Source organism: Erpetoichthys calabaricus, chromosome 7 (assembly GCF_900747795.2).
Source record: "Erpetoichthys calabaricus chromosome 7, fErpCal1.3, whole genome shotgun sequence".
NCBI classification, from domain to species: Eukaryota; Metazoa; Chordata; class Cladistia; order Polypteriformes; family Polypteridae; genus Erpetoichthys; species Erpetoichthys calabaricus.
The window spans coordinates 177,348,352-177,362,348 of record NC_041400.2 but is presented as its reverse complement, the minus strand read 5'-3'; the positions used below and the strand labels follow the sequence as shown (position 1 = coordinate 177,362,348).

The 13,997-nt window shown below is 37.8% G+C and overlaps 1 protein-coding gene across 2 annotated transcripts in view; it reads left to right on the top strand.

The window, feature by feature from the left end:
• The window catches only part of fancg (FA complementation group G), a 59,725-nt gene that overhangs the window by 20,906 nt on the left and 24,822 nt on the right, over positions 1 to 13,997 (top strand). For both annotated transcript variants that reach the window (XM_028805753.2, XM_051930039.1), the window contains 3 exons: positions 2,322 to 2,452; positions 2,653 to 2,799; positions 10,297 to 10,457. In XM_028805753.2, the coding sequence (XP_028661586.1) occupies positions 2,322 to 2,452; positions 2,653 to 2,799; positions 10,297 to 10,457 (439 nt within the window). The remainder of the gene's footprint in view (positions 1 to 2,321; positions 2,453 to 2,652; positions 2,800 to 10,296; positions 10,458 to 13,997) is intronic.

The following is a 13,997-nucleotide window of genomic DNA, read 5'->3' as shown; positions in this document are numbered from 1 at the left end:
TTAGTCTTGAATTCTGTGCTAATATAAAGAATGCAACCCAGCAAAGTATAAAAGGGCACACTGCCACTTGCAACACGTAATGAACATAAGAAACCCTGGAAAAATGTATTGCTCAGACACATAATACACAATCGTTAATCTTATTCCTAGCTACTGTATACTTCTCTGTGCTGCCAGAAGGCATAATACAACTGACAGTCTCTCTTATATAAACTGAGGTACTTTGTGTTTTATGTGTTTTACAAGTGAAACAATGTAAAGTACTAAATGCCATATGTAATGATTAGTGAGTACTTTGTTAAAATGTATTTAGTGGATATATTTATCCAAAGCAACGATTACAAAGTTAACAAATGGTAGACAACAAAATTGCAGCACAAGAAGCTTAGTATTATACTTGCTTCCATTGGTGGATGAGATAAGCAGACAATACATCATAGAAGATGGATTGTTCATATGAATCCCAACTTTATACTTTATGATGTGTCAGAGGCAGGCAGTTAAAGAATAACTGGTCAGGTCAGGTTAGGGAGTATGCACTGGTACAGCTCGTTGCCGCTCCCACCGCATGATGAAACAGCTCCCACCTTCTGGAAAAGACCCACTATCTGCTGCAGCCAGGTGTTACACGGACATCCCCTTGGCCTGGTCCAGCCACTCGGGTCTTCAACAATGCGAGCCGGATCACGCTCTGGGGAAACACGCCACATGGCCGTAAGTGCCGTAACTGACGCTCCCTCACAATGCGACTAATGTGCCTCATATAGGACTCCATGAGCAACCACTCATTTGACACAAAGTCAAACCAGTGGTACCCAAGGATTCTCCAAAGAGACACAGTACCAAAGGAGTCCAGTCTTCATTTCAGGTCACTGGGTAGCATCCATGTCTCACAACCGTATAGCAAGTCAGGAAGCACCAGGACTCTGAAGACTTGGACCTTCGTACTTTTGCATAGATATTGGTAGCGCCACACACCCCTTTTCAGCGACCTCATGACCCCCCGTCTCCCCCCGTCAGTATCCGTCTACTGACTTCATAGGAAGAGTCAGCAGAGACATGAATGTCACTGCTGAGGTAAGTAAACCTCTCGATAAGGTTGAAACTCTCTCTGCAGACAGACACACTGCTGATGGCCGTGCCAAAGAGGTCATTAAAGGCCTGGATCTTGGTGTTTATCAGGACACTTGCAAGCCCAGACACTCAGACTCCTCGCTCAGTCTCTCGAGAGCCTTGATCGAAACCTTAATTGACTCTGTGAAGATCACAGCATAATCAGCAAAGTCCAGATTAGTGAATCTTTCTTTGTCAACAGATGCCCCACAGCTGCTGGACCCCACAACCTTGCCCACCACCCAGTCCATACAAGCATTGAACAGAGTAGGAGCAAGAACACACCCCTGACGAACCCCAGAATCAACTGTAAAAAACGCAGAAATTCTGCCTCCACTCTGCACAGCACTCACAGTACCAGTATACAGGAATAACAAGTGAAGCTAATCTTAAGCCTTTTTAAAGGTGTTTCCTTTTTACATTGGTTTTCAGAATACAAAAGCCACTTACTATATAGAATGGTATAGGACAGACTAGCATTATCCTTTCTTGACTTGCATGGAACACAGGGCCTTTGTTTTTAAAAGCCAGGACCAGACAACTCTTAATGTCAGCAAAGAGGTCTTAAGTTCTAGATCTACAAAATACCACAACATTTTTTACAGCATTCCTCGAGTAATGTGTAATGAATTTAGCATTAGGTAAAGAACACCATCATTATTGTGCATTTGATTTTTTTCCCAATATGATTGTTTTTAATACATTCAATTGATTTTTAATCTAGTGAAATTCGATCTGACACCCCTAGTACACAAACAAGCTTGTTTAGTGTATGAAATGATATGATGGTTTCTCGTACAAAGTACAAGTAGAGCCTTGATGCAGTTTATAATGTTTAGTATAGTACACAGTTATTGAATGTTTTGTATGTCTCTCAGCTTGCTTTAATTCTATCTTTTCCACACTGAGCAATCAGAAACCTAAGTGTATATTATTTTGGGGAAAATACTGCAATTTTTGTACAGTATCTTAGGCTGTAGTCTCACGCAGGAGATCCCCACCAGTTAAAGGAATGATCTTCATTTGTAGGGTTTATGGAGTTCTTTCATGACTCAAAATAGTAGAAGAAGGAGTATGAAATATTCTGGCTTCTTTCCCTAAAAAGCATGGTGGTGCCTAAGAAGAACCAGCCGATTTGTTATGCTGAAAGAGTTGCAGTTGTACTGTATTAAGATAATGTTATTTCATAAGAACTATGCTGTTATCAGGGATGGAAATATTGGCTGCTGGGAAATATTTGGAGGCTGCTCAGATCTTCAAGGAGGCAACATCACTATCATTAAGTATGAAGATGCAATCCAAGATATTTACCTTGTCTGGTGTCTGCTTGCAGAATCTGGTGAGTAATCTTCCCAAGTTTACAACTAAAATATATGTGTAAGGAAAAATAACATGTCAGACCGACAAATGACTTTGTGTTTGTATTCCTGTGAAGTCTTTTTAATGCAGAGCTTTGATGAGAAACATGATAAATACAGTTTTTTTTTATCATTGTAAAAAGAGGCATTTACTCTTTGTATGATGTCTCCTTTTTCCCAGGGTAAACCTCAGACTGCCCTTCAGTCTTTCAGAAGAGCTCTAGAGGCAGATTTTAGTTGTCTCTATGCTCTTTATCAGAGCTCTCTGGTGTATAGACAGCTTGGAATGGCTGATGCAGAATTTGAAACTCTTCATCTGCTTTGCCGTGTAAGTAATATCTTTCACAATAAATGTCAGTCTTATTACACTTCTTTTGAAGGATTGGAATAATTTTCACTATTTTTGTATTTTCTGTAAAAGTTTCCCTAAAATGTCTGAAAGAACATTAAAAGAGCTTAATACTTATAAAGCAAAAGTGTAATGGCTATTCTGATCTGCTTAAATTTAGTGTTCATTTGTAAACAGCACATTAGAACCAAGTTATTCCCTTTTATAATTTTGTTTGAATTTTGTCACTCTTTGGATACAGATATTTATAATGGCACATATCCCTTTTTTGCTTAACCTTTTATTTGAACTTAAAATGCCAGTTTTTGGTGCTTTTCAAGTAATGAAAATAAAATGAGGAGCCCTCATTGACAATGCTATAGGAAATTAATAATGTTTCTGATGTCGGTAATTAGTATCATTAAAAGACAGAAGACTGCAGATCTGATGTAAAGAATGGCACTAATTGCAGCAGAAACATCTGCTGGTCCTATGAGTGCATGTTTCTGCTTATATACATATACTGCATACTTATACTGTCAATGTGTACTTGTGTGTGTGTGTGTGTATTTATTTATTTCTGTCTGTCTGTCTGTCTCTCTCTCAAAATGCTGAAAAGGAAAGAAGGTTAAAAATACAATGTTTCTGTTGTGTAGCCTTCACCAGATGTGCCAAATGTTCTTTATATACAGTACACCTCAAAAATTTGCGGGGGTTACATTCCTAGAGCACCCACGAATTGTGAAAAACCGTGACTTTTGGATGTGGTTAAAAAATGCCTTTTAAATGCCTATTTTTATAGTTTCAACCCTAAATACAGTGTGCCCCCAAATCATTTTAATTTCATTGAAAACTCAGCTTAATACATTGCCTAAAAAAATTACCTTAATACATTACCTAAAAACAGAATGTAAAGGTAAACCCGTCTACTGTACAGTGCTGTACTGCCATGTCTCCCGTGGTGCTAGAATGTAAAATACCGATGTTACCGCTAAACATACTGTAATTCATGCAAGCGCGTTTTCTTTGGTATGTGCTGTCATTTTTTTTGTTATAAGAAGAGTAAATACATAATAATTTCATTTAATTAAAACACAGTAAAATGTACAGGTACTCACCAATGATGAATGATATTGATGATGATGATGATGAAGTAGCTTTAAAACTTTAGTAGATTTAAAACTCCTCGGGTGGTGCCTCTTCTTCAGGCACTTCAGGAGGAGTCGTATCTTTGTATGGGTCTTCTTCTGGTGGGGTTTCGTGCTGGCTTTTCTTTATAGGTTTCAGGAACATTGTGATAGGAAGTTGCTATGTTGTCTCCTGTAGCAAACTGCTGGTACAATTTCCGTGCTTTCTCACGAATGATGTTACCGTCTTCCTGTAGTCAGTGATCCACAGTGCCAAGGCAGGTTCCATCCTGATGATATTTTTATCCCTTATGGTCTTTTCCTTTTTGGCACTATCACAGAAACTTCCAGATACGATACTCCAGATCGCTACTTCGTTCTTCTTTATGTAGCATACGGTGCTTTCATTAATGCCATAGTGGTGCGTTACTGCAGCATAACTTATTAATTCCCGGAGCAAATCAACCTTCTCCTACAGTGTTTTAAACTTCTTCTGGCGCTTAGGCTCAGTTCCAGAAGCCTTAGAAGGTGCAGAGCGGTTCGACGACATTGTGTGCGTTTAAAAATAACAAAACAATAACAAAATGGAAAACACGAGGACACTCGGCTGGAGACGCATCACAAAGCAGCAGTCAGTCATCAGCAAGGAGAAATGAATAACACTCTTGGATTGGCTACTTTCACCATCCCAAACCGCGTGAGACGCGTCACATGGCACCAGTCAATCAGCAGCAAGGAAAAATGAATAATGCTCTTGGATTGGCTACTTTCACCATCCCAAACCGTGTTTCCCTCAGCGGTTGCTTCCTGTTCTCTCTACAGCACAGTATTGCCACGAAAAAGCCATAAAAAATTGCGGAGGATATTTGCGCTTTCCGCTAACAATTAATAGTTAGGTTTTAAGAAAAAAATCAGTGAACGACTAAGTCCGCGAACTCTGAACCGCAACTTCGTGGGGGTCTACTGTAATATTATTTACATGTTTAAATAACATTACATTCTCAAATCTACTTAATCAGTGTCTAAAGGCCCCAGAGTCATATCACAATAGCTTCCAAGATAAGGAAAAAACCCTGAATGGTGAACCAGGACATTACAAGGCCAAATGCACACTTAAATAGGGCCAGCTTGGAACTGTCAATCAACATAAACAGCATTTATTTGGGAGGGTGCGAGGAAAAACCCATACACACAAAGGGAAAATGTGGAAACCCCACAGGGAAAGACCAGGTTTAGGATCTGAACTCAGATTCTGAAGCTACAAAGCAAGAGCACTACAAACTACACCATTGCGCCTCCTTGTATATATTTTTGAGTGGCTTATTTGAAAAGATGGGGCATACCTAAACTTTTACCATTTACACTGTAAAAAAATGTTTTAAGTTTGTGTTTCTTGATAAACATGAACTTTAAGAAAGCTATGAAACACCTTTCTAACAAATGTCTTCCATCAGTTATATCTCTCTATTATAAAAAAAATCCTGTGGGAGGGAATGACTAGGAGATGATATGTGATCTTCACGTTAAGATCACAGAAGACAAATAAAAGACCTGCGAGATGACAGAGAATGGCCACGGAGCGTCTCAAGGGGATATAGAACATGAGATTCTTGCAAGACATGCCCTACTTACAAGCAATATCAGAACATGGCCAGCAAAAAAATCAGTAGTGTAAAGGCACGCAGCACACACAGATCCAGGGGTCTCAGTGCATATAAAGCGTGTAAAGGAAAATACATTATAAGTGAAACGTGGACGACTAAAAGATCGCATTAGCGCAAACAAAAGTAAATCATCAGGACCAGGTGTAATTGAAAAAATAGCAGTACAAAGCGAGGTCAGAAATAAAAGGCAAAGAGCAGAAAAAAAAGTCTTTTCGCCTTCGCATCATTCAATGCACAAAATGTAGATTTACACAATAATGGACCATACGCTATGAGAATCTGTGGTCCCGCAACAGTTAAAGCAATGACAAGTTTAATTTCAAAGAAAACACAATTCTGTCAGGTGTATATTTATAATCACGGAGAAGTGATCACAACGCAAGCACCAGAGACACGAAGTGGCAAAAAGGACAGCAGCTGCCCCCCCTTAACAACGCGAGCAGCGTTATACGTCCTGCAAGAAAGAGATTTAACCACGCCCGGGGCCAGAAATAAAGGACAATTATTGTTTTTACAACATCACGCGAGACAAGACAGTGAGTCATCATTTAAAACAAGTCCACAGACATATAACCTAGCAGTTGTTGGATTACTTTTGACAGACACGCATCATGTGCTCCCAGCTCTTAAAACACCGACATGCGACAAACATAACAGGCAGCTCGCCAGCAGCAGAAAGACAGCAGATAATCCAACGGCATATCGTTAGCGTGCATTCAGCCGCCCCCCCAGTTCACAACGCGAGCAGCGTTATACATCTTGTGAGAAAGAGATGTAACCACGCACGGGGCCGGAACTAAAGGACAAGTATTGTTTTTACAAAAGTTTTTAAAGTAAAAGTGAAAATAATGCACATGTAACAATTCCCATGAAAATAACAATCTCTTTAAATTGTATATCCGGTAAACCAAACACGGGGGTGGGCGAGCGAGCGAAGCGAGCAGGGGGCGGAGCCCCCTTGTAGTTATATAGAATGATTCTTTAAATATCTGAATATCTTATACTGTATGTCAAAAAAGTGCTTTTTGAGTAAGTGACATTTATATGTGCAGTTTCTCTCATATTTCAGTTATTTTTTTGTGTGAAATTGTACATAGTCTTGCTTTTCAATCTGGTTACATAATGAAATATTTAATTGTAAAGGAAAACACTTAAAAATTTGTGAAATAATTATTGAAATCTTAGATTAGTGGTTATAAATAGAAATATGCCTTGTGTTTGTTACTGTATTCTCCAAGAGACCTGGTCAGAAATTACATTGCATTTTCTTACTCGTCTGTCACCCAAACTAAAAGAAAACTCTTTTAAGGAAGTTTTATTGCTGATACGTGGATGTATTGTATGCATTACATTATTAGTTAAGTCATTAAATTTTTTATTTTCCACAACACTCTAAAAATTAACCTTTAAAGGAATATTGTATCCAAAAATTATATGTTTTGTATCTATTATTTACTGTGTATTTGTAGTGATGGTGAGGAACAATTTTTAATATCGTGTTTTCATTGAGAATGGAGGTAACAGAATTCCTGATACAATGATCTTGAATTGGTACCCAGCTTGAACAACCATAAACAATATCAAAATGTCCATGAAAAATGTCCCAAATGGCTTGCATTGTAAAATGTTAATGTCAGGTATCCAATTATATCTAGTCATACGCACACAATGCCTTAAAGACATACATTTTCCTAAAATATTGTTAAATCATTTCCTTAAAATCCTCTTATACATGCCAGAGACTACAGAGAACTCAATTTTTACATCATGCTATTAAAAGTGAGATGGTTCATTTTCACAGTGTTAAGATTTTTTTTGGAACTTTCCTCATTTACTGTTCTCTGAATACTTCAGAAAGTATTATATTTGTACTTGTAAGGACTAATTACTTTTATGCAGGATGAAACCAGCTGGGAAGTTAAAATTGTGAGATTTTGACTTTCTATGTGGGGTTTTTTTTTTTTTTTTTTTGGATAGTTATCATTTGCATAGTCAATCTCTTCCAAAAAAAAATCACTCTTCAAAGTTTTTTGATTGATTACCAATAAATAAAATGAGGTGTAATTTAAATTGTTTGCCTTATTCGCAGAGGCACAGTGTGAACCCTCTTTATTTTGGAGCAACCTATGCTGCCCTTCATGAGACTTCTAATGAAGACCAAAAAGAGCTATGGAAAATTAAAAAGCAAAATAACCTTTTCATTTTGGCAGGCATACCAAAGAATATAAAGTTTAAAGAGAGATGGGGTTCTAAAGTTTTTGGGACTTACAGTGGTGTGAAAAACTATTTGCCCCCTTCCTGATTTCTTATTCTTTTTCATGTTTGTCACACAAAATGTTTCTGATCATCAAACACATTTAACCATTAGTCAAATATAACACAAGTAAACACAAAATGCAGTTTTTAAATGATGGTTTTTATTATTTAGGGAGAAAAAAAATCCAAACCTACATGGCCCTGTGTGAAAAAGTAATTGCTCCCTTGTTAAAAAATAACCTAACTCTGGTGTATCACACCTGAGTTCAATTTCCATAGCCACCCCCAGGCCTGATTACTGCCACACCTGTTTCAATCAAGAAATCACTTAAATAGGAGCTGCCTGACACAGAGAAGTAGACCAAAAGCACCTCAAAAGCTAGACATCATGCCAAGATCCAAAGAAATTCAGGAACAAATGAGAACAGAAGTAATTGAGATCTATCAGTCTGGTAAAGGTTATAAAGCCATTTCTAAAGCTTTGGGACTCCAGCGAACCACAGTGAGAGCCATTATCCACAAATGGCAAAAACATGGAACAGTGGTGAACCTTCCCAGGAGTGGCCGGCCAACCAAAATTACCCCAAGAGCGCAGAGACGACTCATCCGAGAGGTCACAAAAGACCCCAGGACAACGTCTAAAGAACTGCAGGCCTCACTTGCCTCAATTAAGGTCAGTGTTCACGACTCCACCATAAGAAAGAGACTGGGCAAAAACGGCCTGCATGGCAGATTTCCAAGACGCAAACCACTGTTAAGCAAAAAGAACATTAGGGCTCGTCTCAATTTTGCTAAGAAACATCTCAATGATTGCCAAGACTTTTGGGAAAATACCTTGTGGACTGATGAGACAAAAGTTGAACTTTTTGGAAGGCAAATGTCCCGTTACATCTGGCGTAAAAGGAACACAGCATTTCAGAAAAAGAACATCATACCAACAGTAAAATATGGTGGTGGTAGTGTGATGGTCTGGGGTTGTTTTGCTGCTTCAGGACCTGGAAGGCTTGCTGTGATAGATGGAACCATGAATTCTACTGTCTACCAAAAAATCCTGAAGGAGAATGTCCGGCCATCTGTTCGTCAACTCAAGCTGAAGCGATCTTGGGTGCTGCAACAGGACAATGACCAAAAACACACCAGCAAATCCACCTCTGAATGGCTGAAGAAAAACAAAATGAAGACTTTGGAGTGGCCTAGTCAAAGTCCTGACCTGAATCCAATTGAGATGCTATGGCATGACCTTAAAAAGGCGGTTCATGCTAGAAAACCCTCAAATAAAGCTGAATTGCAACAATTTTGCAAAGATGAGTGGGCCAAAATTCCTCCAGAGCGCTGTAATAGACTCATTGCAAGTTATCGCAAACACTTGATTGCAGTTATTGCTGCTAAGGGTGGCCCAACCAGTTATTAGGTTCAGGGGGCAATTACTTTTTCACACAGGGCCATGTAGGTTTGGATTTTTTTTTCTCCCTAAATAATAAAAACCACCATTTACAAACTGCATTTTGTGTTTACTTGTGTTATATTTGACTAATGGTTAAATGTGTTTGATGATCAGAAACATTTTGTGTGACAAACATGCAAAAGAATAAGAAATCAGGAAGGGGGCAAATAGTTTTTCACACCACTGTATGCAATATGTTAGTGTATTGCTTAGGCTGCCTAGGAGGTATGCATTGTGCTGTTTTGCTGTTGCAGGCAAAAATGGTGAGGTGATTAAAGCTTTTCTCACATCTTCGTTAATTATATTGACATCCTCCAATATCAAACATTTATTTTACTATGTTTCAGTAGATGAAGGTGGTGGGTACATATTGAATACCTGTTGATTCTGGCTATAGGTAATTAAGTTCTGCTTTCACAACGGTGAACAACTGGATGAGCACCAAGTTGTTGTGGTTGTGACCTTTAATTGAGTCAGAAAAATAAAATCTATTCCTTTCAGTTTGTGGAGTTAGGCTTCACTTTATTTCTGGCTGTTAAGATAGTTGTGTGATTTGCCACTCTTGTATTTTCTCATTGTGGTTCAAGCTACCTCCAAGGGAGAGAACAAAGTAATTTCAAAAGTAAGTAATTCAAAGCAAGCTATACTACCAGCTTGGTTGGACTTCGGAATATTAGACCTCAGTAAATTATCTCAGGGCATTTGTAAATGTTTTTAGTTCTCATACCTTCTCAATTTCTAGCTTATTACTCTTTTTGTGAAACTGCAAATGTAAAGACAGTATTATAGAAAATATTTAGGGAAAGGTCATGGATAAGGTGTAAACTATTTGGCTAGGTATTTTAATTATACCGTATCTGTGAATTTGTATTGGTTGTGTTCATTTTCTGCTGCTGCTCATAATACCCTTGCATAAGGTGTTGTGGAAGACTTTTGCTTGGGTTGCAATAAATTAAGATGGAGTGAATACAGTTACTTAATGTCACTACATTTGTCACTTTTTCAGGCAGTGTCTGTTCCTGAAAAACAGGACTTACTTTTTGATGACTTGAAGTTGATTGACCCAGATAAGATGCTACGTAATCCTGCCCTGATAAAGATGTTCAAGAAACCAAGTATAACCTCTGTTAAATATTGCTTGGCTCAGAGAAGCCTAGAGTCTGGAAGGTAGGTTTATTGATCTTTTAAATAAATTTCAGTTGATGGGCAGTTCTATTTTATATAGAGTATAATGTTTAAAGTTCAAAAACAAATGTTTGGGGGTTACTAAATGATCTTGAATTGTAATCACTTCTAAAGGCTGTTAGAGTTGTTCATGTACCAATGTCAGATGTTATCCATGGGTTATTCCAAAAGTGTCATTTTTTTTAAATTATGGTATTATGAAATCAACTTCTATTAATAAACAAAGGTCATATAGGAAGTAGTTGTAAGGCAGTTTTTACTTCCACTGACTGAAGAAGTACAGGGACAGTTTATAAAAAAAAAAAAAATAGAGGTATCTTGCAAAATGTACAAAATTGTAATTTACCTTATCAGAAAAATGAAAGTGACTATTCAGACTTATCAATTGCAGAAGAAATGTAAGCAGTGTATAAGTTACATTTCTTTTCTTTTTTACTTAACAAATGTCAAAATATAAGCAAAAAAGCTATATATTGATCCAATTAAAAGAAAACATTTCATATGTCAGTGATGCTTTAAACCAAAGACTAATTTGCTAATTTACTGTCTTACAGTCAGCATAATGTTAGCACAATTCCATTTTACAATTATATTTATTTTACTAAAGGTATTTACAGTATGTAAAAATTATTTGAATTATAACTGATTGCTGCTGGATTTGCATTGTAAAGCGCTGGATATTAGTCATTTATCCATAATAACTGCTCGTTCATGAAGATCGTGTATAACCACAGGCACCCTGAAAGGAGTGATGCAGCAGAAACAACACATGTAACCTACTACATTTAAGTTAACGGTGTAAAATGAATAGACTTGACACACTTAAAAAGGTTTGGGGCAGCCACCCGTATATTATTCCTGGTTGCAAAAGAGTCTTTTTAAAATACAGAGATGTTCTCTATACTGAGTCCAAAACAGAACTGTCAAGATGGCGGTTTTAAGGGATAGGACAGGAAGTGATGTTCTTCATTAGTTGGAGTAGGTGCCGGAACCGGAAGTGATGTCTTCTGTTCTAAATCAGATTTTCCCGCGGCTGGTCTGCAGAGATAACAGGAGAAGGTTTAATGCACCCTGCCACCCCCTGGCCTGGCGTGGAATTACCTTTGCTTGGTCCATACAACGTCTTCCTAGTTGCACGTGTGTGACAATGGGTACAATGAACTCAGGTGGGCTATCCATGCTGACATCATTGTGAATTTGAAAGAGGCTGTTGTGTAGTGACTTGCTAAAGGTTTTACTGTAAAAGATTGAAGAAAGAGAGGTGATGACAATAACTAAGTGAACAGTAGACCAGGAAGGAACAGCACTGAAGTTAACATAATTCCATTAGTACGAGAGTTGTCAGAGTTGGTCCTTTAGGGCTGTGTATTGCCTAATTATAAGCCAATCCTTGCCTTTAATGAAATTTATTATTAAATTTAATGGCATGTTAATGCTTTCATTCTGCCACGACCAATGCATACTTATAATATCCAAATGATTTGTGATTCAGAGCACATTAATTATTGTCAATCCTTCACTTTTTTACCTTCCATTTCTTTCCAAATATTTTATTAAAGCAGGTACTTCACAATAAGCACAAACTGTTGTAAATGGGACCTAGTTAGATTAATTGTTCTCTAATTCAGTCCAGAGTGGTCACTGTGTTTTTGTCTAATCCTTTTTAAAGTGAGTCATTACTTCCAGGTGAAGTACATAAACCCTTGGTACATTCCAATAAGAAATTTAGGAAACCTTATTTTGTAATTTATTATTTGACACCTGACACTCCAGGACTGAACTTATAGACTCCTTCCGTAGTATATTGTACTACATACGCAGATACTACTGGTAAAATGGCAGTGCACATTTCATTATAAAATGGAATGGTGTAAGGTGTGACCACAGGTACATATGTCTAAAAGTGTGAAGGAGCAATGAAAATTCTCCCTTTAAGTTAAATTTACATTTATTTGCTTATCAGATGCTTTTATCCAAAGTGACTCACAAAAGAGGTCAGCACAATCAAGTAACCTCAGTTTGGGGGCTGTTTTCGGAATTAGTGTCACTGGACAAAGACACAATATTAATTACCACAAGTGAAGAGCTCAAAACAAAATTTAAGCTAGTTATAATTTCCAGATTTACAAAGCCTTCACTTGGACAGAAATTCACCAGACAAGAGAGTCTTCAAACCTATTATTATCAGTAGAAACAGTGGACAAAAATACACTTGCTTGTATCAGTGCCAATGTTGCATGCCTCTGCAATACTGAATTGAATTAAGCAGGCTTCAGAATGTTATGTTATACCCCAAACATTCAGATTAGGTTAAATGATGAATTTAAATGGTCTTTGGTCACTGTAGGTATTTGCATAAGGATGACTTGTGATGGATAGGTACCCTGTCCAGGGCTACCTCCTGCAGTATACCAAATGTTGCTGGATTGGTACACAGCCCACCATAATCCTGAATTGGATTAAGTGGGTTTGACAATGTTAATGCAAATATGTTATTTCATTTTCCCCCTCTTTGAGTGATGGCATTTTAGTAGATGATAGAGAGAATATATTTTGTCCCTAGGTAAAATAGATAAATACACACACACACACACTAGAAGGTCTAAAAAGAAAGTAAACCTCTGACCTGGCAGTCACGGTCACAGTGAGGCATTACGCAGGCATATTGTTGCTGGCATAAAGTAGCATTTCTTGACTCACTTCTGCTGAATACGTCATTGGCTGAAACCTCTGTTAGTGTGACAGAGAGAGGCTATGCAGCATTGTTCATAATGACACAATTTTGTTTTAATTCTCTCCTTTGCTTCTACCTCCAGAGGGTTCAGAGTGTGCCCCACAATTGACCCAACCTTTTTAATTAGATTGTTGATTTGGTGGGCCTCTCTTGAATTGATGTTACTAATCCTGCTCACTACAGTATAGAAAAGTGCACTTGCCATCACAAGAGTTGTAAAAAAATGTGAAGGATATCACTAGCCACATTAAAGGAACACAGTCTCCTAAGAAAAAAAGAATTGTCTCTGCCCTTTATTATATACCTGTAGTTCCTTAGTGTTACAAGAACAGTCCAATACTTGTTGGAGTGCACCACCTGTACATCCACTCCCTGAATAGTGACCAGACATAGAGACTCTCTGTTGCAGCAAAAGTCAATAAGTAGTTCCTTGTTTTTGCTGATGTTAATGCACGAAGAAACAAAGTTGTCCACCTGACTCCTCTCCTCTGTCTCATCCTCCTTATCAATACACCCCATAAGTGCCGGATTATCTGAGACTTTCTGCAACTGACAAAAGCTAGCATTATATGTAAAGTCTGAGGTGTTCAGAGTGAAGATAAAAGGAGACAGGTCAGACATTGTGCATTGCCAAGCAATGAATATGAATGATTATGCTATAAAAGAAAATGTCACACATAACAAAGGTGTCCACACTGTCAAAAAAAAAAGCAAACACCAAGGCTTTCCAATCAAGCAATAAAGAAATACCAAATAATGGAATTATTGCTGACTCTGAATGTGTTGGT